Source organism: Pleurodeles waltl, chromosome 3_1 (assembly GCF_031143425.1).
Source record: "Pleurodeles waltl isolate 20211129_DDA chromosome 3_1, aPleWal1.hap1.20221129, whole genome shotgun sequence".
NCBI classification, from domain to species: Eukaryota; Metazoa; Chordata; class Amphibia; order Caudata; family Salamandridae; genus Pleurodeles; species Pleurodeles waltl.
Genome location: NC_090440.1, coordinates 1,864,442,362 through 1,864,464,406, shown reverse-complemented (window position 1 = coordinate 1,864,464,406; position 22,045 = coordinate 1,864,442,362). Strand labels below are relative to the sequence as shown.

General features: G+C 45.1%; 1 protein-coding gene across 1 annotated transcript in view; it reads left to right on the top strand.

The window, feature by feature from the left end:
* The window catches only part of SGO2 (shugoshin 2), a 266,669-nt gene that overhangs the window by 192,981 nt on the left and 51,643 nt on the right, over window positions 1-22,045 (top strand). The window contains exon 8 of the mRNA XM_069225946.1: window positions 1,094-1,241. Within this exon, the coding sequence (XP_069082047.1) occupies window positions 1,094-1,241 (148 nt within the window). The remainder of the gene's footprint in view (window positions 1-1,093; window positions 1,242-22,045) is intronic.

Genomic DNA, 22,045 nt, shown 5'->3' with positions numbered 1-22,045 from the left:
TGTTAAACATTTCTAGCGATTAAACAATTTTGTCTTTTTCCCATCACCATCTTTGGAGTGAATGTCAGATGTCTGGCCACTGCATAGTAAAGAGTAATCTGTGCCTTAGTGGTTAAGTTCTCAGACGGGTTAATGGTTTCAGTCATGGTGTGTCAGTTGTCATTTCTCAGTTTTAAATTCTTTTCAACTTCAAATATTTAAGGTACAATCAGAAAGGTGATCTTACTCTTTGTACTTGTCAAATACATCTTTTCAATTTGTCAGAACATTTATCATTTGAACTGGTGTGAGGTTTGATGGTTATAGGGCATTGACCACAGTCCAGACCCTGCGTCTGACTGTTGATGCTCACTGCCGAAGGCCGAGTAGCATGTGGTTGTACAGTAATAGTGGGTTGGCCACAGGGCATGGCCTGAGGCCGGGCTCTGCGCCAACCTTTGCCATGCATGGCGGTGATTGAATTAAAGTATAATAATAGAAGTTACTTTACGTTAAAAAAATAAAATAGAAATTCACTGAAAAAAACGGTTGCAGGGGTGTTATAGAGGTTCTGAATTTACTGTCACAAAGCCATAGAAATTCAGCAGTTAAAGGTAGTTATAAGTAATCGTAACTCGCTCCCTCGAAATGCAGAGCTAATTACCCCGGATATTACTGCACTCATGACAACTTTTATAACATTCAAAATACAAATGAAACGTTGGAAGTCAAATTATTAAAGAGAAAACTTTGCATGGCGGGGGATTGAGTTATAGTTACCGTAGGGCGCTGTTGGTTTCACCCGTTCACCTTGAAGGCATGGGGCTAAAAAATGGGTGGAAACTGACATCCATACACCGGCGATGGCTCCGATTAAAACACATGCGGAGCCATGGCATTATGACCTCTTTATCGATGTGGGAGAACTGATAAGAATTTCTGTAGAATGCTGGGGCATTTGGATATTCATAAGGTGAGGAATCCACGGGTAGATACTGTATCCACCAGAAAAAGTATTACCGAATGTAAGTAACTTGTTCATTGTGCAGTTAAGTTTCTTAAGCAAATAAATCTAAATTGGTTAGCTTCTAATTTCTTCCTATTTATTTTTCAGTAAATAAGGCATTGCAAGATTTGACAAACATTGGTGATAATTCCAGTAACCCTTCTCCTAAAACATGCATTAAATTAGAAGAACAATCATCACCACCTCGAAGGCGGAGGCGTGCACCTGTAAATTATGCTGAACCAAAACTTGGCTGGTTAGTAATAAAAAAAAAAAACAAATATCAGATGTTTAATCATTGAAAAACAAATTGCTTAACAATCCCAAGCAAGGGTTGTTTTTACAGTAATTCTTGCCATTTGTTATGTACTTGAATTGGTAATTCCTCAAAGCACTTCCCTTTTATACTGCAAAAGAGAATCTTTTGTGTTTTCTTTGAGCTGCCTCATCTTCAGACTTTGGAAAATGACAGCCAGTTGGAAATGGGATAGATCTAGTTATAGACATATTAGGGAAAAGCATATAATGGGCCATTGATTTTAAATCGGTTTGAATTTTCATCAGCATGGTTCTACGGTTATTAATGTGATTGGATTTGTTCTCCATGAATGTGTCTCTTCTCAGTTCCAGGCATGATAAACAGACCAAGGGGACACTACATTTAAATCCAGAGGACAAGGGAAGAAAAGGCTTGCTTTCTTATGCATACTACAGGTTGCCAGGATATTCCTACCTAACGGTTACTCACTCACATGCACCAGACTGGATCTGGAAAATGTTCTTCTGCAGTACCATTGACAATATCATGGACTGACCTGGTGAGACATTGGGGAAAATCTATATACTCATGACGAGACCAAAAGACTGGGTATTTCCGTAGCCCCACAGGCATAGAGTTGGGAGAATCAAAGTTGTGCTTGTTTTTTTCCTCCATTTTAATGTGTTTTTTTTTTTTTTTTTTTTTGGCGTAGGTGTGTGCTCCTTGATTTCACGCACTCATGAGGTTCCAATTGCATTGACAATGCTGGACCTTCTATTTCCTCTGAGGCCAGCTAGTGATCAAGGATACACAACCTTTAAATCATACACTGCTCTCGAGGGTAAGGGAGGTTGGTGTAAAACAAGTAAAAATAGACTTGAGTCACTGGGTCTGCTCTACTTGCTTGAGACACTGCATAGGAGGGTCTTTACACCATGGACCTTTTAGTGTTGATGGTGGTGTGGTGCACTAGAAACAGCCAGGAGAGTTGTTTACAAACAGTTCCCAGCATATAGTATTTAAACACAATTTACATTAATATCACTTACAGGCTTCATTGCAAATAATGTTTGAGAGCAGGTACAATTCAGAAGTAAGCTGGAGGGGCGTGACCTGCCAGGGCATGGAGTGAGACACTTCTCTGGGCTCCCGGGGGCCATCAGGTGTCTACAGTACCGGGACCTTATAATTGAAGGGGAATTGTCCTCTGCCACCCCCCCTCCTGCTGCAGGAGAACCCTGCATGTCCTTTACTAGTAGTCCCAGCAGCAGCAACTGAAGTGTTTCCTTTTGGCCTCGTGGCTGCTCTTTTAAATCGGCCACACTGTGACTGGAGGTACAGTGTTGCTGGTAGCGGAGAGCTGTGACCTGGGCGCATCAGGCAGAAATTTGCCCCTTCCTTGCCTGCAACTCAATGAGGGGCTGCACTGCTAGAGCGGAGACACCTCCAGCCTACTGATCGCTTGCTCAGGAGGGCGGGGACCATCGGACTGATCGTGGATTTCTGGACCCCGGCAGCGTTTGGTCTTCTAGCAACACACGACATACCTTTAAGCCTCTTCCCCTGGATTCCCTCCCTCCTGTGTCATGTAGCTTGAGGGGACCCTGTGAGTATTTGGGGGTCTGCCGGCACCTGGGACTTTTAGGGGTGTGGGGTGTGAGTTAGGAGTACCCTTACATGCGCCAGGCCACTATCTCCTGTGCCGGACCTCCGTTGGTGTGGGTCTTGTTTCCGCTTTGTGCCTCTAGGGCTTCCTGCCTCTCTAACAGAGGCCACAATGGCTCTTTGTACTTGGTAGCTCCTGTGCCGTAACTGACTGGGCACTCTTTCAGCAGACCCCTGGGGAGATAAGAGATGGGCAAGGGCTGCTCCCACAACAGTGAACACTTGTTATTGACTTCCCAAGCCTGCTTTCATTCCCTTGGGATTTTCTTTTTGACTGCACCTGTCCCCATCTAAATTTCCTTCTCAAGCTGCATACTAGGATATCCCCACGCACTGAAATGATGATGGCTACCTTTTATTGGGGTGCTGATCCACTCTCTTGCCTCCTGTCAGACATGCTGCTACCCACAAGAGGAACGCTCTGTGTATGCTGCTGTTACTGCCCCCTTGGCGGCCTACACAGAGTTGCCTACTATATTGCTACTTTTGCCCATGCATTAATTGACAAATTGGCTTGCAATTCAGGCAATAGCTGTTCCGCTCACCAACCGGTTCTGAGCGACCTGTCTCAACTGCCTGGCACCTTCTGCCTGTGGGTGCCTTTGAACCAGTCTGCTGTTCCTGCTTCCACTTTGACTGCAGCCCGTGAGCCTCCTTCCCTGTGAACTGATCCGTTTGAGATCATGAAGCCTGAATTTCTGCCATTGCCGGCCCGCTACTATGCCATGCTCAAAATCTCCAAGACGTACTGGTGACCTTGCTCTGGAATATTTCCTCAATGGGAGATGTCAAACAGCTCACCCTCTTGAGGCTGACAACCAGACACCTGTTCTAATCACGTTGGTGTACTTGTCCCTCTTCTTAGAAGAGATGCGCTCAGAGGTTGGCTCCCTTAAAACGGACTTGAAAACGCGCCTCCACAACATTGAAAGGGATGCATCAGAAATAGTGGGTCGAGTAGATGCCTTGGAGAGCACCATGGACCCCCGCTCTGAAGACCAGGGAATGCTGTGGTGCCGGGTTGTGACCCATAAGAAAATTGAACTGCTGGCCAAACAAGAACATCTGGATAACCGAAGCCGCTTCAATAATATAGGCATTAGGGGGATCCCAAAGGATGTGGAGGGAGACCCAATATTATTCACAGCCGACCTGCTACACACAATTAGAGGAAACATGAATCTTCCTCCACTGAGGCTAGACAGGGCACAAAGGGTCACATCTGCACTGGGATGCCCTAATAAAGCCCCGGACATCCTGATCAGAGTAAATTTCTTCACAGAGACAGAAGATATACTGTGGGCATTCAAACGCAAGACTGACCTCATATTCAAAGGCCACGCAATCCAACTGTACCAACACCTCTCCCCGGTCACACTGCGAAGGCAATGAGGCTTAAAATTAGTGCCGGATAAGCTTAGGTAAGTGAACATTCAATATCAATGGGGCCATCCCTTTTGCTTTCTTATTTACCTGGGAGACTTAAAGATGCTTCCTGCATTCTCTGGAAGAAGCATAACACCTACATGTGGACTTGATCAATGAATGTAGGACAAGGACTTCAACATCCCGTAAACCCGCCAGAGATGGACTCCGCCCCACATGGGCTGTGGTAAAGCCCCACCAGCCTACCAAACGGAGGAGTCCTCCCGAGACACAAGTTGCAACATTATACAGTACCTCAAACATGGGCAAAAGCTCTTCTCTGGCACCTTCTACTACAGGATCCCTATATCATCTCACCCCCTTTCCCACCTCTGCATAGACTCGGTCACCAAAGGAGTGCCACAGCAGAGATCTCTCTCAATTTCTGACCATGCTCACGTAGAATTTGTCTAGTCAGACCCATCCTGCACCCATGGCATATCCCTGCGTTGTGACCAGCTCTCTCAGTTGCTACGTGATCTGGTCAATGTGGAAGAGATGCAAAAAGAAATTAGGGTTTATTTTATCAATAACACTCAGTCAGATACTTCCCCACACATGCTTTGAGATGGATTTTACTCACAATATGGGACATCATCCCTTCCATAGATTGGAGGGAGGCTCGATTGGTAGATGCTAATCTCACTAAAACACTTAAGGAGCTGGAACAGCAAGATTAGACTGCCTCATTGAGACAAAACAATAGTCATTTGGCTCTCTTGAGAGGTCAGCTGAGGGCCCTCAGAACTAATAAAGCAGAGCGAGCCCTGTTAGTCTTAAAGCAGCAGTATTATGAGGGTGGGAACAAGGTAGGCATGCTTCTTTCTCATCTACTTCGATACAAGCAAACGAGGGCACACACATGGAAATTCTGTAATGGAGAGTGGGGATGGGTGAGCATTGAGCCGTACAAGCGACGCTCGTTCCGGGACTACCATCAGGCATTGTATCAGAGAGAAAATATCTTCCCAGAGCAAATACACATTTAGCTACAATCATGCGACTGGGACCTGTTGCTATCACCACACTCAGTTGTTTGAGGCTCCCATCTCTCAGGAAGAGCTCTGGATGGCCATACAAGCTATGCCTCTAGGGACAACCCCAGGCCCAGAATGGCTGCCTATCAGCTTTTACTGCCTGTTCCTACCTGTTCCTCATACCCATCTCATCCAACATTTCAACTTTTACTCAAGAAACGAAACTCACACCATCCATGATGGCTGCAGAAATAACCCCCATCCTCCAACCTGTCAAAGATCTGACTTGAAGTACCCGCCAGGGATGCCTGCTGTCATCATCTTTTTATTTGCCCGGTTGGTGGTGGATGCCCTAGCTATCAGTCGCACGGTGGAGGTCGTGGGTATCCCTTTGGAGGGAGGGGAGGGAGGTTGAGGCCCACAAGATCAGTCCAGTGCTGATGTTTCACCCAGAGCTCGCTCTCGCTCGCTCTCGCTCTCTCTCGCTCTCTCTCGCTCTCTCTCGCTCTCTCTCGCTCTCTCTCGCTCTCACTCGCCCTCACACCTCGTCACCTGCTTGTAGGAATATTAGTCTGTCTCAGGCTTCAAAATTAACATGTCTAAATCGTGGGCCCTCAACCTCCCCATCCTTTAGCTCAGCACTTAACCGCAATACAGAGCCTGACAATGTCCTAATGGGCCCCGGATAAAATTGGATAGGAGTCTCAACCTCACCTGTACCTGGATATTTGGGCACGAGCAAACCGACCACAACTTTGTCATGAAAACCTGGCTGATCTTAGGAGATAGAAACAGTCGTATATCTCCTGGCTGGGTTTCATTATTGTCCTTAAGATGAATGTCCTGTTCCAGGCACAGCCCACCCCCTTCCCACAAGGTGATAAACAACAACTGCAGTGTAACATCTAATCATTTATATAGAATGGGAGGAGACTGCAGATGGCTAATGCTCTCCTGATGCTGCTGCGTGATAGAGGGGGTATACCCGGAGGTCATCTGGCCCTACACTCCCTTGGAAACCCTAATGCAGTCATATGCGGGATCCAGGGGTCTTATTTCCAATACATACTGCTCACTACAACACTCTACCCCACAGCGGGCTCATACAAACAAGACCTACTGCCATGCCGCCACAGATATCTCACTCAAACAATGGGAGACCCTGTGGTGAGATATACCCAGATGTATTGTTGTGTGTGTCTCTCTCTCTCTCTTTCCTTTTCTTTTCTTTTATATATATATATATATATATATATATATATATATATATATATATATATATATATATATAGGCTTATGTTCCAGTGGTACTATACCCTATACGTCTTGCCACCATCTACCCCTCTACACCGTTGCTGTGGTTGCACTGGTCCATTTTTGTCACATATGGTGATCTTGCAGCCTCATTCACCTATTTCAACCTGCCATGACTGAGGGCAGTGCAACTGTTTGACTAATTCCCTCTCCCCACCCCGGATGCCTATCCACCATTTACACCTTCCCCGTCATCTGTAGTGCCTCATGCTTTACCACACCCTTCACGGTTCTCACCCATATCTACACATATGAAGGACTGTCCCTCACAAGCGACCTATGGCTGGTATATTACATTCTAATCATGTTCTCTTTTTTTACGTTGTATGTTTTGACCACACACTGCCCTGTGCAAATGCATGCCAAATCCCAGTCTGCTAACCCCTGGCTCAGACGGACATCGAGCCTCGTGCACTTACTGTACGTTTACAGACTCTGGTTCTACTGTGTGACACTAATTGTGATGTACCATGCTTGGCTTGCTTGCTTTGCAAAATTTCAATAAAAAGAGTAAAAAATAAGCTAGAATTTCTTGCACTCTTAAGAATGTCCAAGCAAAAAATTTAATCTTCAAACTCTGATGTATAGATTGTGTCCCCGGTCTTTCCATGTTCTTGATAGATCAAGAAATACGGACTTGAAGACCTTCAGTTCGGAGGTGATTAAAGTTCGGAGCACCCACAAGTTAGTTTCCGGAGCGCTAGGACTTTTAGAAATGTAGAAACAGATAATGTTTGATTTCCAAGAACCAGTTGACACTTTCAAAGAACTTAGTCTTGGCCTAATCTCAAACTTATCAATGGATTAGTGTGCACTAACCTTAGGATAAAGTAATTAGCCTTGTCTTTAATTCTTCAACTGGAATCTGGAGAAAGACTGGAGGCTGTGATGCAAGAAGCCCAATAGAAGGTGGAATAGTAGCTATGGATGCAAAGACATTTAAAATGTCGACGGAGTCAGGATCATGGTATCAACACTAAAACTTGGAAGACTAGAGCTTTGGAGGGATCCTGGTGACTCAGGTGAGTGTGGGGAAGATGCTTGCACAGGACTGGGACGAGGCCAAGTCCCAACTGTGGTTCAGACATTGTATTTATAGCCAATGGGAGAGACTGTTCTAGAAAGGCTCGTGGCTCACATGGAAGGTCGGAAAGTTCCAAAGGAAACTTGGGAGACAGCATGTGTTCAAATAACAGCTGTGATGTTTACTGATGGCAGGTGCAAGTGACGTTTGGAATCAATTAACCATTGCAGGCAGAACCAACGAACATTAGCCGTTGGAGTCAATAGGTCACAGCTGTTGGTGCCAATAACCAAGGCAGGTGGAACAAATGAGCATAAACAGTGATGGTGCTAATTAACCAGGAAACAAGTCATTCTTTTAGAAGAGTGTAAACGTAGGTTCTCTTGCAGGGGATTTCCATGTATAGTCATAAGCACTGAATAGTACCTCCCATCTGCGGGAACCCTGAAGCACTTCTTCAAAATATATCTTAAGTGCAAAACATCATGCAAGACACCTGGGTTCTGAATATTGTTTGCAATGGATCTTGTCTCAGGCCCACCAGTCCTCCACCGTCCATTCTTCCCAAACCATCCAGATTCCGACTTCCACAATTACAAGTGCAGGTAGACATCCTCTTACAGAAGCAGACGGTGGAGCCCATTCTTCTCACCAAGGAACCGGAATCTATTCTAGGTACTTTCTCAGCAAAAAGAAAGACTGGAACGAATTCGGACCCATCCTCGACCTCAAAACTGCCAACATGTAGCTTCAGCACGAAAAGTTTGCGATGCTGGCTTTACACCAAATTTATCCTCAACTACACCAGTGGGATTGGCTCTGCTCCATCGACCTTCAAGACGCATACATTTCATATAGTAGCCAGAAAGCTTTGAAAAGTTCTTGACGTTTGTAGTGGAGCACAACCATTATCAGTCAAAAGTGCATCCATTTGGCCTGAAGTCAGCACCCTGGACGCTCTCCAAATGCATGAGAGTAGTTTCTGCCCATATCTGAAGACAAAGTACTCATCTAACCATATATAGACAATTTGCGGATCAAGGCGTCTACGTCTCAAGAGGCTCAGCTTCACTACAATGGAACTTGCGACCGCCTACAATGGCTGGGCCTTCATGTCAACCATGTGAAGTCAACCTCTGTCGCAGTGCAACTACTGCACTATTTGGGGGCCTCCATCAGCACCCTCCAAGCAAGCGTGTTCTTCGGAGGAGACAGGCTTATCAATCCTTCTGAAATCTCAGTCTCTCATGAAACCCTCTCATACAACTGTGAGAACAGTATCCTCTCTCCTCGGCTCGATGGCCTCCTGCATATTCCTCACACCGAATGCCTGTTTACACATGACCCCTACAGAAATGCCTCTTAGACCAGTGGGGACTACCTGATAGGCAGTTCGGATGACAGGATTCAGCCATCCCAGGAAGCTGTTCTTGAAATGGTCGTGCTCTCCAACCAATCTCGTGTGAGGTACAGCATTCCATCAGGAGATCCCTCCACAGACCATAGTCACTGATGCGCCTCTTCTAGGATGGGGAGCCCACATGGATCACCTCCGAATTCAGGGAAATTGGTTGCAGAAAGAATTGCCATATCACTTCATTCTCCTAGAGCTGTGCGCAGTCCATCTGGCGCTGAAGGCGTTGCATCCATCGTTCAGCTCCAACTCCCTGCTTGTTCAGATGGACGGTACATCAACCATGTAATACCTCAACGAGCAGGGAGGGACGAGGTCAGGGCCTTGACTCACAAAGCCCAAACAATCTGGAAATGGTTTCTGTCTAGGGACCTCTTGAACACTGGGACTCACTTTCCAGGTGTTCAAAATACTCAAGCCAATTCTCTCAGCAGACTCCTCTGAAAAAAACACGAGTGGATCCTAAACTACGGTCATTCAAGACATCTTTCAACGGTGGGGAACTCTGGCCATCGACTTGTTTGTCACCACAGAAAACAGAAAATGCCAAAGCTTTGCATTGCGGCAGGCTTCATCAAGCTGCGTCGCTCGAGGGCCAAGATTGATAATCATAGCTCTGGAGTGGCCATGTCAATGATGGTTCACAGACCTCCTTCACCGTTCCATCCGTCCACATTTCAAGCTGGCATGCAGACCAGATCTACTGACGAAATTTGGAGGCCAGATGGTACACCCCTGTCTGTCCTCTTTGAGTTTGGCAGCATGGCTCTTGAGTACGTGTAGTATGGACATTTGAATCTACCGCAAGACTCCACAGGGATCCTCAGAGCGGCAAAGCGATCTTCCTCATGCTTCGCATATACCTTCGAATAGACTAGGTTTTGCACATGGTGTTCATCTAAGAACGAGGGCCCTTCCACTTGCCAAGAAGGTGTCATTCTTCCATACTTATTCCATTTGGCAGAATCTATCTTGCAATTCTCTTCTATAGAGGTTCACCTGGCAGCTCTTACTGCCTAAAGAAAATGTCCTTCACAAACATTTTTTTTTTCTTCTCTTCAGAATCCCTGTCATCAAGGATTTTCTAGAGGGTTTGAAAAAGGTTTTTCGTCCCATTAGGTGCTCTTCCCCCTTCATGAGAGCTTAATATAGTTCTTTCACGCATTATGCAGGAACCCTTCAAACCCATACACTAGGCCTCTCTCCAATACCTGTCATGGGAAAACCGCTTTCCTTATGGCAATCACATCTACCCGCAGGGTTAGCAAGATGCAGGTACAATGTTTGCATGAACCATACACTGTAGTTAATTCTAGCAAAGTTGTCATGAGAACTCACCTGAAATTCCTCCGTAAGGTGGATTTGGATTTCCACGTCAACCAGACAAATATCTTTGCCAACATTTTTACAGAATCCCTCTACTCCAGCGGAAAGAAACCTTGATTCCCTGGATGTGAGACGAGTTCTGAAATTGTCTTGACAAGACAGGACATCCACAGATCAGAACAATCGTTTATCAACTATGGTCCTTTCCTTACAGGCTTAACCACCTCTAAGCAATCCGTTTTGTGGTGGATAGTCTCAAGTAGTTTACTGTGCTATAAAAAGGCTAACAAAACACTCTGCTAGACCAAAAGCACATTCTACTAGAGGTAAAGTGGCTACTATCGCTTTGCTGCGCAATATTGATATTCCAGAAATTTGTAAAGCAGCAGCCTGAAAATCTGTTCATACATTCACTAAGCACTACTGCCTGGGTTCTGGCTCTAGAGCGGATGCACAAGTAGGTGAGGCTTCCCTCAGAAACCTATCCTCTTAAATTGTTCATTTCATCCTCTGTATCCTCCTCTGGGCTGTGTAGGGATTGGATTACTGTTCTGTTCAGTGCTTAGGACTATACATGGAAATCCCCTACGAGAAAGAACAGTTTCTTACCTGCAACTCCAGTTCTCTTGTCTGGTAACTTCAAGGATAAGTCATGAGCAACCCACCATCCTCGCCGGTAGAAGAGACAGGTGTCCATACAAACTACATAGGTCTCACATTGCCTTTAAAAAAGAACTGAAGCAACTGCCACCAGCTGTGCATGATGGGATACTAGTGGTCTGGGTTCTTAAAGGCACAGCCTCTTTATTAGCCATATAATGGCAACCTTCGAGGCTACAATGTCCTATTCTTCTTCATCTCTAACAAAGGGGTTTGTCAGTGAGATGTATTTTGTTATAAATCAATCTCATGTTATAATGTACTGGCCCTTTTTTTAACTTCATGATGAAGACTTGGGCAGGCTAGCCTATGTACATAGGCTGCATTATTGATCTTTCTTAGGTGTCTTTACAGGCCTTCCTGAAGAAAGGTGAAATTCTCCACTTAAGAAGATATATTTTGAAAAAGTGCTCCGGGTTCCCCACACATGAGTGGGACTAGTCATTCTTATCACTTCACATGGAAATTCCCCTACAAGATAACTGGAATTACAGGTAAGATACTGTTCCTTTTAGATGAGTGAAGACCCTCTAGGAGGGAAACCAGGGGTTACAGGAGGGCGTGAGGTGCCACAGGGGAAGACAAAGAGCCCTGTGCGCAAAACCCACAGTACAGAGGGAACAGAGGGTCATGACACTCAAAGTTCAGACAAATCCCTATCCACTATGAAAACTGGTGCAAGACATATGTCTCTGGGCAATTAAAAACTGTGATCATAGCACACCAACTGCTGTGGAAGGAAAACTTGTATGCAGATATGTTATACGTAAAATACCAAAACTTTGCATTCAGACATCAACAACCTGAATTGCTGGGGAATGCAGTGTCAGTGAGTTGGTACAGGATATTTTCGTAACACTTTCCCCCTCATTCCTCTGTTAATGAACAAATGCCAAATATCCAAAATAACAGTGATTCTGTCAGCTTCAAAGGAGAACATTAGAGGTGGTACTGAAATCTGCTGTTGTTTTTAAACACAAGGATTGTTGAACTGCCTGCACACCAAGATGTGTTAACAGTGGAAGGATATATCACCCATATCGTCAAAGCCTGTAGCTTCGATAAATGGCTCTTGAAGTTGCAATTTGAAACTTTAGTCTAACCAGAAAGATTAATGAAGGCCATGAGACAATCAATTAAAAGATGTTATGAAGCAAAGTGGATAAGACTTATTAATTGGTATACACAGAAAGACTTTCCCAATGAACTGACCAAAAAACAAATCTAAACGTTGCCATTGTGCCAGAGGAGGGTTATGTGTGTCACATTTTTTGCGAGATTGTGGTCTGTAAGTTAATGGACTCAGACAAGAAATGTAATATGCACTACAAAATACCTTTAAAAAATAAATAGGTATTTGTCAGTTGGTTGCATCTGAACCTTCAATCATCGCAATCGAGTGGATTACAATCACAAACTTGCAATAGTAACCACAATGGAAAGAAAATGTTGCTGGGCATAACCCTCCTCTGGCACAATGCCAACGTTTAGATTTGTTTTTGTTATAACTGTTTGTGTATATGTAAGTAGGTTACTTTGATGTTATGTATTTATTTGTGTTGTATATAACTCACAGATGAGCCACTGCTGACCTTGTATAAAAGTAATCATAATAAATAAGGGAAAGTAATTAACCCATGAGGACAGTATTGAGCACTTGTCTTTAAAAATAGTAGTGTTTGAATTTGTCCCAACCTGTTGACCGTTTTTGTTTTTGCTTGTTGTAGTACCCAGGTCAGGTTAGGGTTACAGGGTTCACCCTTTTTCTGTACATTGTTAAGCAGAAACAGAGCAGGTGAATTAAAGTACCAGCTCTAAAACTAAACAATAAAGACCTTTCCCATTGACTGCGTACAAGAGACAAGTATTACTTAAAACCAATACGTGTTAACGAGCTAGAGATCCACAGAGAAATTGGTCCCCGTTTTACTAAATCTTCTAAATAAGGGAGCCCTAGTGCATCATGGCAAATAAAATGAGGGGTTGAGGTAAGAGCAGCAAGTAGGTGCCTTCAGAAGTGGTTCTCCTCCACCTCTAAAGCACAGGGATTCACATGACCCCTGGAACTGTAAAAAGCGGTGGGGCATTGAGATTTGTAGATTTCCAACATTGGTGTTAGTGGTTAACCCCCTGCCAGTCCTAGGAGACTGAACAGAGCGCCTACAGACTGACTCGTCCTCAGGTGGAGATTTTGCATAATGGTTGTCCAGTTGAAGTGAACCCCTAAATGGGGAACGCTATTGGTTCTGTTAAGTCTAATACGGTTTACTGCTAGAGTGCTTGTTTTCATTCATTAGGCACCACAAGACAATAGAGCTATTACGAACACACAAAGCAAACATGAGCTACCGAAGGGAACTAACTTCCCTCTCAAAGGGAACTAACGGCCTATTGTCCTGGAGCTGTTCATTTGCCAATTTGTCCCACAATATGTGAAAAGCCAACCATATTTACAAAACATTATTAGGCATGGCCTAATAGACCTCCCTGGGTGTCATACTTCTTTACTGGCCATGCCACATTTACCAGAGAACATTTGTGGGGAATGTGCTCTCTATGGTTACCGAGAGTAGTTTTCTGGGTGTGTAGGGTTTCTATGGTACCAGGACCTAGAAAACTAAACATCTCTATGCCCTAAAGTCTATTTAATGTGGTTGGGCCTAAGGAATGGTTAACAGAAAATGGCAGTACATGGGAATGAACATTATCCCTGCAGCGTTATGAGTCAATATGTTTCAGCCTTCCAGTGAGCCCCAGTGGGTGTACCAGGCTTTCTTCAGGACCTAGGTTCTTACTTTGCTAACTATCTATGGTGAAGTAGATTCATTCATCAGCTAGCAACCATTCTGTACTGAGTAAAGTCCTGCTATGCATTATTTGCTGACGCTCTGATTTATGATGGTACTGTTAATTATGTAAAAATAAATAATTGCCCTGAAAACATGCACATATTTAAAGACCCAAGAAAAGATTGGTAAAAAATAAATAAAAAAAAAACACATTACACAAACTTAAAAGGTACTTGTTATGGTTGAGCGCAAAACGCTCTGTCCCTATTATCTCTCTACGGGCTTGTAACCACGCCCATCAGTTTGGTTGGTTCGTGGGCTTGCCTTTTAAATTTTGCTTGATTTGATTAGTGAAAGGCATGCATACGTCATTCCTTTACCTAGAGCTCTCCTTGAGCTCACCGGCCAACTACTGAAAATATACGAAGCTCCATGTTTTCCGTATGGTTTCTGTGTTACTTTTTTCTCTTTGTTTCGTAGGTAGAGCTGGGCAGTAGTCGCGCGCTTTGCATGACATTGATCCTGTTACATAGATAATTGCACTTTTGCCGGTTACACGGATAATTGCACTTTTGCCGATATGTTTCACTGCGAGGTAACTTCTGTTTCCTTTTGTGTGTTTGCTTTGCGGCTGTCAGCTCGCTTATGTGAAACTGTTTAACTTTTCATTTTCAGTTTGTGGCAAGAGAAGTCTGGTTAGGAGTTTACAACGATAATAGGTCTAACTCGATCGAGCAGACGCTAGGCCCCCATTGCATTGCCAATGCTTGTTTTTATTTCATGCTCATTAAGACAGTGTAATTTGTGAAAGTACACTCCGATAACCACTGCAAATACATGCAAATGATCAAAGAAGCCTGTTATGTTGAGGTGCATCTAACCTCAATTTAAAATACCGGGTGGTGGTGTACGGCTGGGGGGAGAGGGGGGTGGATTAGGGGTGTCTGCAGTGATATCCTTGCAGTCCTACTTTGAAACAAGAAACCTATATGGAAACAAATGTGAAGGGGAAATCATTGGGTAATCTCCGGAATAACTTTCATGCCCCTCCCCCCGCCCCCTCTTGAGAATCCCATACACTTATTTGTTAAAGGTATTAATCACAGGAGTACCTACATGCTGCTGCGGCCTTTCAGAATATTGACTAGTTGCTCTGAGAAGGGTGCTAATAATAGGGTGAACACCTGGCATTGAGGTAAATTCTGGACAGGACTGTAAACATTTTTTTACAAAAAATCAGGACACCGGGTCAACAAAATTCAGGACAAAAATTCAAGAACAAACGTCAGTTTTACAGACACATGCAAGAGGCCATGCCTCACTATGTTGTCAGTGCATTTATTTACTCTTTTTTAACATAGCACTATTTATTCACTGTGGTCTTTTTTGTGATTGCCTCCTGGTATGCTACATTCAGGTGTTGCATTACATCCTTGTTCAGTTGTAAATTAATGCCCTTCAGCACTATCAAGGCCATAACCTCAACCCAAATCTACCCAGTCTTTTTTGAAGAGAAAGTAACAGCAAAATATAGATTTTCTGAACATTTTAAAACCCCTGGCAAACAGTTTGGGAAGCATTAAGGTAATTAACCTTTATGCTAGTTTAAACAAATTGAACAAAAACATTTGGCTCACCCCACCCGCTATTGACTTTCAACCTAAAATAAATATAAAGAGGCGGGGCAGATGGGGTGGGCGACTGTCTCACACTTAATGTCAGGATGTGAGGTACCCACAACTTGTCTGTAGTCTCATAGCACTAGAGTGTATGTCTGGGAATCTACATTCATCTACAAATTGGAAGCCTGGACTACCAATCAAAGATAATAAAATAGGAGGATGAAATCTGTATTAAATAGGAGATTCACGGCAAGTGATTCAAAGGGTTGTTGCTAAGAACTGTATAAATAAGAAAGAGAAGTAGAAGGTGGGATAATTTCTAAAATCAGAAAAGATGGGTCTACCAAGGCTATGGGAAGGTATTGGGTACCTGGGCGTTGTCTCTGCGCAAAAGCCAAACTAGTGATCCGAGTTATGCTTAAGTGTCAAGTACACAAAGCATCTACAAAATATTTGGAATGTAAATTTCACAAACAAAACGTTAAAAAAAATATAATGTAATTGGTGTTTCTTTAACATATGGCACTATTTCTCCCTTTATATACAATTAGATCTCAGATTGAACTGGGAACCAGTTACCTTTTGATACCTAGTGATTAATATCTACCATTCTCCCACTGATTTGCAGGATGGAAATCTCAGCAGAGCGTCATGTTCCTTCTAAGCCCAGTTTGCTTTTTGGTCTTCCCTTCTAATGTCTGTAGTGGGCCCCATGGCACTAGTGACGATGGTGTGCTACCCCGATAATAGTATTATTTTGCAAACCTTCCCCAGCTTGTCCTTCATTCCTTCTTCAGACATGCCACACATCTGATTTGCTCGCTGCGGTGCCGTCTGGTAGTTCTTTCCACTCTAAAGCTACCCTTGACTGCGGGTGGATTAGATCTTCTGGACTTAGAATGCTATTAGTCAGCAGCACAGGTTTAATTGGTGGCTTGCTGGCTTTCTGCCCGCCTCCCTCCAAGAGATGGGGGGGTTATCAGTAAAGACTTTTAAGGAAGGCTTACTGCACTGCTCATTGTTTCCTACTGACAGATCACCATCCGGGGTTATCATGCACAGCTTTCTCTTGCCTTTCTAGAACCTGTAAACTCACTGTTTAACCCTGTGCTCCTGCACCACCTTTGCTAAGCCTTCCCACTTGCACAGGACGTCTGGTCAGAGCAACTCCATCAGTGTCCTGCTGCAGGTGTCTTAAAATTGAGGGATTTGTTTCTGGACGGCCAGCTACTAAATTTCCAAACATGTTGCAGGCTACCATCTTCACCCCAGTCAACTCCTTACTTACAACCACCTTAAATAATCCTTAAATGCCCGATTTCATTTCTACCACCTAGAACTAACCCTACAACAGGTGTGCAAGAAGCTCTACATCATAGGAACTGGTGGCAACAATGGGTGAACAGACCTTTCCTGCAACATGGAAACCACTCCAGGTCTTCTCATCATACTACCTGGGTGATTGATGAGGCCAAACCTCTGAAAGATACAGACTAGACTAAAATACTGGATGTTCCCCACAAAGTATCCCACCGCTGTCACTTTAAAAACATTCGTAGAGCTTCCTAGGAAATGCATTCCGCCCATTGCATGCCATTGACCTTATGGTTTGAAACTCACATTTTGTTGCTTTCAATTTGCTGGCTTTATTTGTTTTAGGCTATGTAGCTTGAGTTTGTCCCTTCCCTTGCCCAAACCTTATTTACAGTATCCTTCTGAGTGCTCACTTTCTGTAAACAGGCCTGTAAATCTTGTTATCACGTTTGCTGTGCATTCAAAGAACAAGGTCAAATGTCAGGGTCTGTCTTAGATGTGAACTTAGTGTTTACTTTTCTTTCTCTGACTTCAAAGTGAGAGGATTTATGCGACAATCTTGCTGGTACTGGGGTTGGGAAAGAGTTTTTTCTATCACATGATGACATTTAAATAAACCAGAATTTATCAGAATTAGGAGTACAAATAAAGTACATTTTTGTTAATTCTGAACTGTGCTGGAAACAAATAGCTTTATATGATTAAAACATATCATTGCATTAGGTGTTGCAATTTCCACACCATCGTCTGTGCACAGTATAGTTGTATTTGAAAAACTGTATGTCTGTGCAACTGGAATGGTCATTTCAATCAAAAAAGTGTTGTCTGTAAAGGTAATGTGTTACCACACCATGCATACTCCACTTTACACCACTCCATGCCACTACACTGTGGGACACTGCACTCTTCTCCATTATGAACCACTCTACATTATGCCACTGCACTCAGCTACTTCACACTACGTCTCTCTACTCTACTCTGTACCACTCTACTCTATGCCAGAGCACTTTATGCCTTTCTACACCTCAGCGCTTTATACCACTCTAGTCTAGGCAACACCAATCTAGTCCGCGCAACTCCACCCTATGCCACTCAGCAACACTGTGCTGTATGCTAATACACTCTATGCTACATTACTTTATAACACTCAACTCTACATCAATACACTGTTCGTCACTCTAATCTACTCTGCACTCTATGCCACAGCACTCTACACCACTTTACCCTATGCCATCACATTCTATGCCACTCTTAGCAACTCCACTCTACCCTGCACCTCTCCACTCTAAGCCACTTCACTCTACTGTGAAACAATTAATCTACGCCACTGCACTCTACACTACTCTGCCCCACTGCACTCTGCGTCCGTGCACTCTACGCCACTGCATGCTGACACACTACTCTGCAACACTGTACTCTACACCACTCTACTCTGTACTACTGCATTCTGCACCAATACACTCTATACCACTCTTCTCTGCATAACTCCACTCTCTGCCACTGCACTTTACAGCACTATGCTATGCTCTGCACCACTCTATGCCACTTGAGTCTACTCTGTACTCTATGCCACTGCACCACTCTACACTACTGCACTCTCTGCCACGCTATTGTATGCCGCTGCACTCTGCCACTCTACTCTGCCCCATGCCAATCTATGCCACTGCAGTGTATGCCACTGCTCTTTACTTTGCACCACTGTACTCTACGCCACTGTTCTGTACCACACTTCACTACTGCACTCTGCAACATTGCACTCAGCCACTGTACTCTACACCACTCTACTCTGTACTACTGCATTCTGCCACTGCACTCTATGCCACTGCACTTGGCATCAGTCCACTCTATGCCACTGTGCTCTAGAGCACTATACTCTACTCTGCACCACTCTACAATGCTCCACTCTGTATCACTCTATGCCACGTGAGTATACTCTGCACTCTGACACTGCACCACTCTGCATTACTGCATTGTCTGCCACTCTGTTGTATGCCACTCTACGCTACTCTACCCTATGCAACTGCAGTCTTTGCCAATGCACTCTAAACAACTGCACTGTACGCCACTGCCCTCTACTCTGCACCACTGTATCCTACACCACTGCACTGACTCTCTACTCTGCAACATTGCACTCTCCGTCACTGTACTGTACTCCACTCTGCTCTGTTCTACTGCACACTATGCCACTCTACTCTGCATCACTCCACTCTACGCAGCTGCTCTCTACAGCACTATACTCTGCACTCTGTGCCACACAAGTCTACTCTGCACTCAGTGCCACTGCACCACTGTAGGGAAATGCCTTCCTTGGCATGGTTACCCCCTAACCTTTGCCTTTTGTTGATGCTAGTTATGATTGAAAGTGTGCTGGGACCTTGCTAACCATGCCCCAGTACCAGTGTTCTTTCCCTAAACTGTACCTTTGTTCCCACAATTGGCACAGCCCTGACACACAGATAAGTCCCTTGTAACTGGTACCAAGGGCCCTGTGGCCAGGGAAGGTCTCTAAGGGTTGCAGCATGTATTATGCCTCCCTGGAGACCCCTCACTCAGCACATGCACACTGCCTCACGGCTTGTGTGTGCTGGTGGTGAGAAAATGACTACGTCGACGTGGCACTCCCCTCTGGATGCCATGCCCTCTGACCACTGCCTGTGGCATAAATAGGTCACCCCTCTAGCAGGTCTTGAAGCCCTAAGGCAGGGTGCACTATACCACAGGTGAGGGCATAGTTGCATGACTAAGCCAAACCTTAGACATTGTAAGAGCAGCGTAGCCATAAAGAGTTCCTGCCAGCCTGCCACAACCAGACAAGTTTGTGGCCACATGGGGTGAGTGCCTTTGTCACTCCGTGGCCAGGAACAAAGCCTGCACTGGGTGGAGGTGCTTCTCACCTCCCTCTGCAGGAACTGTAACACCTGGCGGTGAGCCTCAAAGGCTCATGCCTGTTACAGCGCCCCAGGGCATCCCAGCTAGTGGAGATGCCTGCCCCTGCGGACACAGCCCCCACTTCCGGCGGCAAGTCTGGAGGAGATAACGAGAAAAACAAGGAGGAGTCACCCACCAGTCAGGACAGCCCCTAAGATGTCCTGAGCTGAGGTGACACCCTCCCTTCAGGGAGGAGGCACATAGAGGGTGTAGCCATTGGCTACAGCGCCCAGACCTAAACACACCCCTAAATTCAGTGTTTAGGGGTAACCCTGAACCCACAAAATCAGATTCCTGCAATCTGAAGAAAGGACTGTTGACCTGAAAGCCCCGCAGAGACGACGGAGACAACAAATGACTTGGCCCCAGCCCTACCGGCCTGTCTCCAGACTCAAAGAACCTGCACAGGGACGCATCCAGTGGGACCAGCAACATCTGAGGACTCGGAGGACCTATCTGCACCTAATGGACCAAGAACCTCCAGAGGACAGCGCCTCTGTCTAGAAACAGCAACTTTAAAGAGGCTCTCACTTCCCACAAGAAGCGTGAGTCTTCACACTCTGCACCCGACACCAATAGTGCAGAGAGGACTCCCAGGCGACTCCAACGACATGGACACCCTGAGTTGATCTCTCTGCAACGCCTGCAGAGAGGATCCAGAGGCTCCCCCTAACCGCGATTGCCTGGTAACAAAGGAACCAGATGCCTGGACCAAGCACTGCACCCGCAGACCCCAGGACTGAGACGAACCACCTACCAGTGCAGGAGTGACCAGCAGGCGGCCCTCATCCTAGCCTAGTCAGTGGCTGGCCCGAGAAGCCCCCCTGTGCCCTGCCTGCTTCACCAGAGGGGCCCCCGGGTCCCTCCATTGTCTTCTACGGCAAACCCAACACCTACTTTGCACACTGCACCCAGCCGCCCTTCTGCCGCTGAGGGTGTGTTTTGTGTGCTTGTGTTCTTAAAAAAAAAAAAAAAAAAAAAAAGCCTGGTCTCCTCCCCGAGGACGCAGGTACTTAACCTGCTAGCAAACTGGAACCAGGCACCCCTGTTCTCCACAGGCGCCTATTTGTTTTGGGCCCTCCTTTGACCTCTGCACGTGACCGGCCCTGTGTTGCTGGTGCTGTAGCTTTGGGGTTGCTGTGGACCCCAGCGCTGGGCTGCGTATGCCCGGGAGACTGACTGTGTAAGTGCTTTACTTACCTGAGAAATTAACCAAAACTTGCCTTTCCCAGGAACTGTTGATTTTTGCAGTGTCCACTTTTAAAATAGCTATTTGCCATTTTAACCAAAACTGTGTGTACTACTGTTTTAAATCAAAGTTCTATAGTTGCATGTGTGAAGTACCTTGCATATTATGTACTTACCTCAAATTTGAATCTTGTGGTTCTAAAAATTACGAAAATATATTTTTCTATATAAAAACCTATTGTCCCGGAGTTAAGTCTTTCAGTGTGTCGCGTAGGCTCTCATTATTCTAATGAGACTACTGGATTTTGAACAGCAAGATCCACGCTTTGGGAGACTGAGTCTGACCCACTGTGGGTGACACCTGTCGCCCTAATCCGAGTTTTGCTCTGGCTAACTAGCAGTGCCTCATCTCTCCCGGAAGATAGGGATAATTGGGCAGCCGATCGCATGACATATTAGGCTTCTCAGGGAAGTCGTGGTCACTCACGTCGCATCCGGTTCTCTCATTCACACTTTGGTCTCATATATAAATGACAATAAGAAGCAGTATAAGTTTTAAAAACTGGTTTAATAAAACGACTGCATTTAAGATAAAGCGTGAGCTGCAGTATCCAGGACGACACAACATGACCTTATTAAAATGGTGACGAGGAGAGTGAAGCATAAGAATAATGCTATCATATTGTCACTAAGATTTATGGACTATTTCCTATCTAAGTCACAATCTGAGCACAGCATTTCTGATGGATACAACTACCTGTGGATTCCTCACCTGATGAATACTCCCATGGCGCCAGCATTTGACGGAAATCTTCTTACTAGTCTCTGCACGTCGACGAGGACGTCACTCTAGCCCACGCGACGCCGTCTGACGTCATACAGGCAATAAGAAGTCCTCGCCGACGTGCCGATGACAGTTCCCTTTTTTCCGTGCATTCGAAACGGTTATCTTCGAGGGAGTTACTGTTACCTTCGTGGTTACAGTGTATTGTCTGCTGCGTAGTCTTCTCTGCGGTAACAATGTCTCAGAGGAAGTCGGGTTTCAAGCCCTGTCGAGAGTGTGGGGGCAAGATGTCAGTTACAGATCCTCACTCCGACTGTCTATGGTGTTTGAGCTCCGACCACGACGTCTCGACTTGCGATTCATGTCAACAC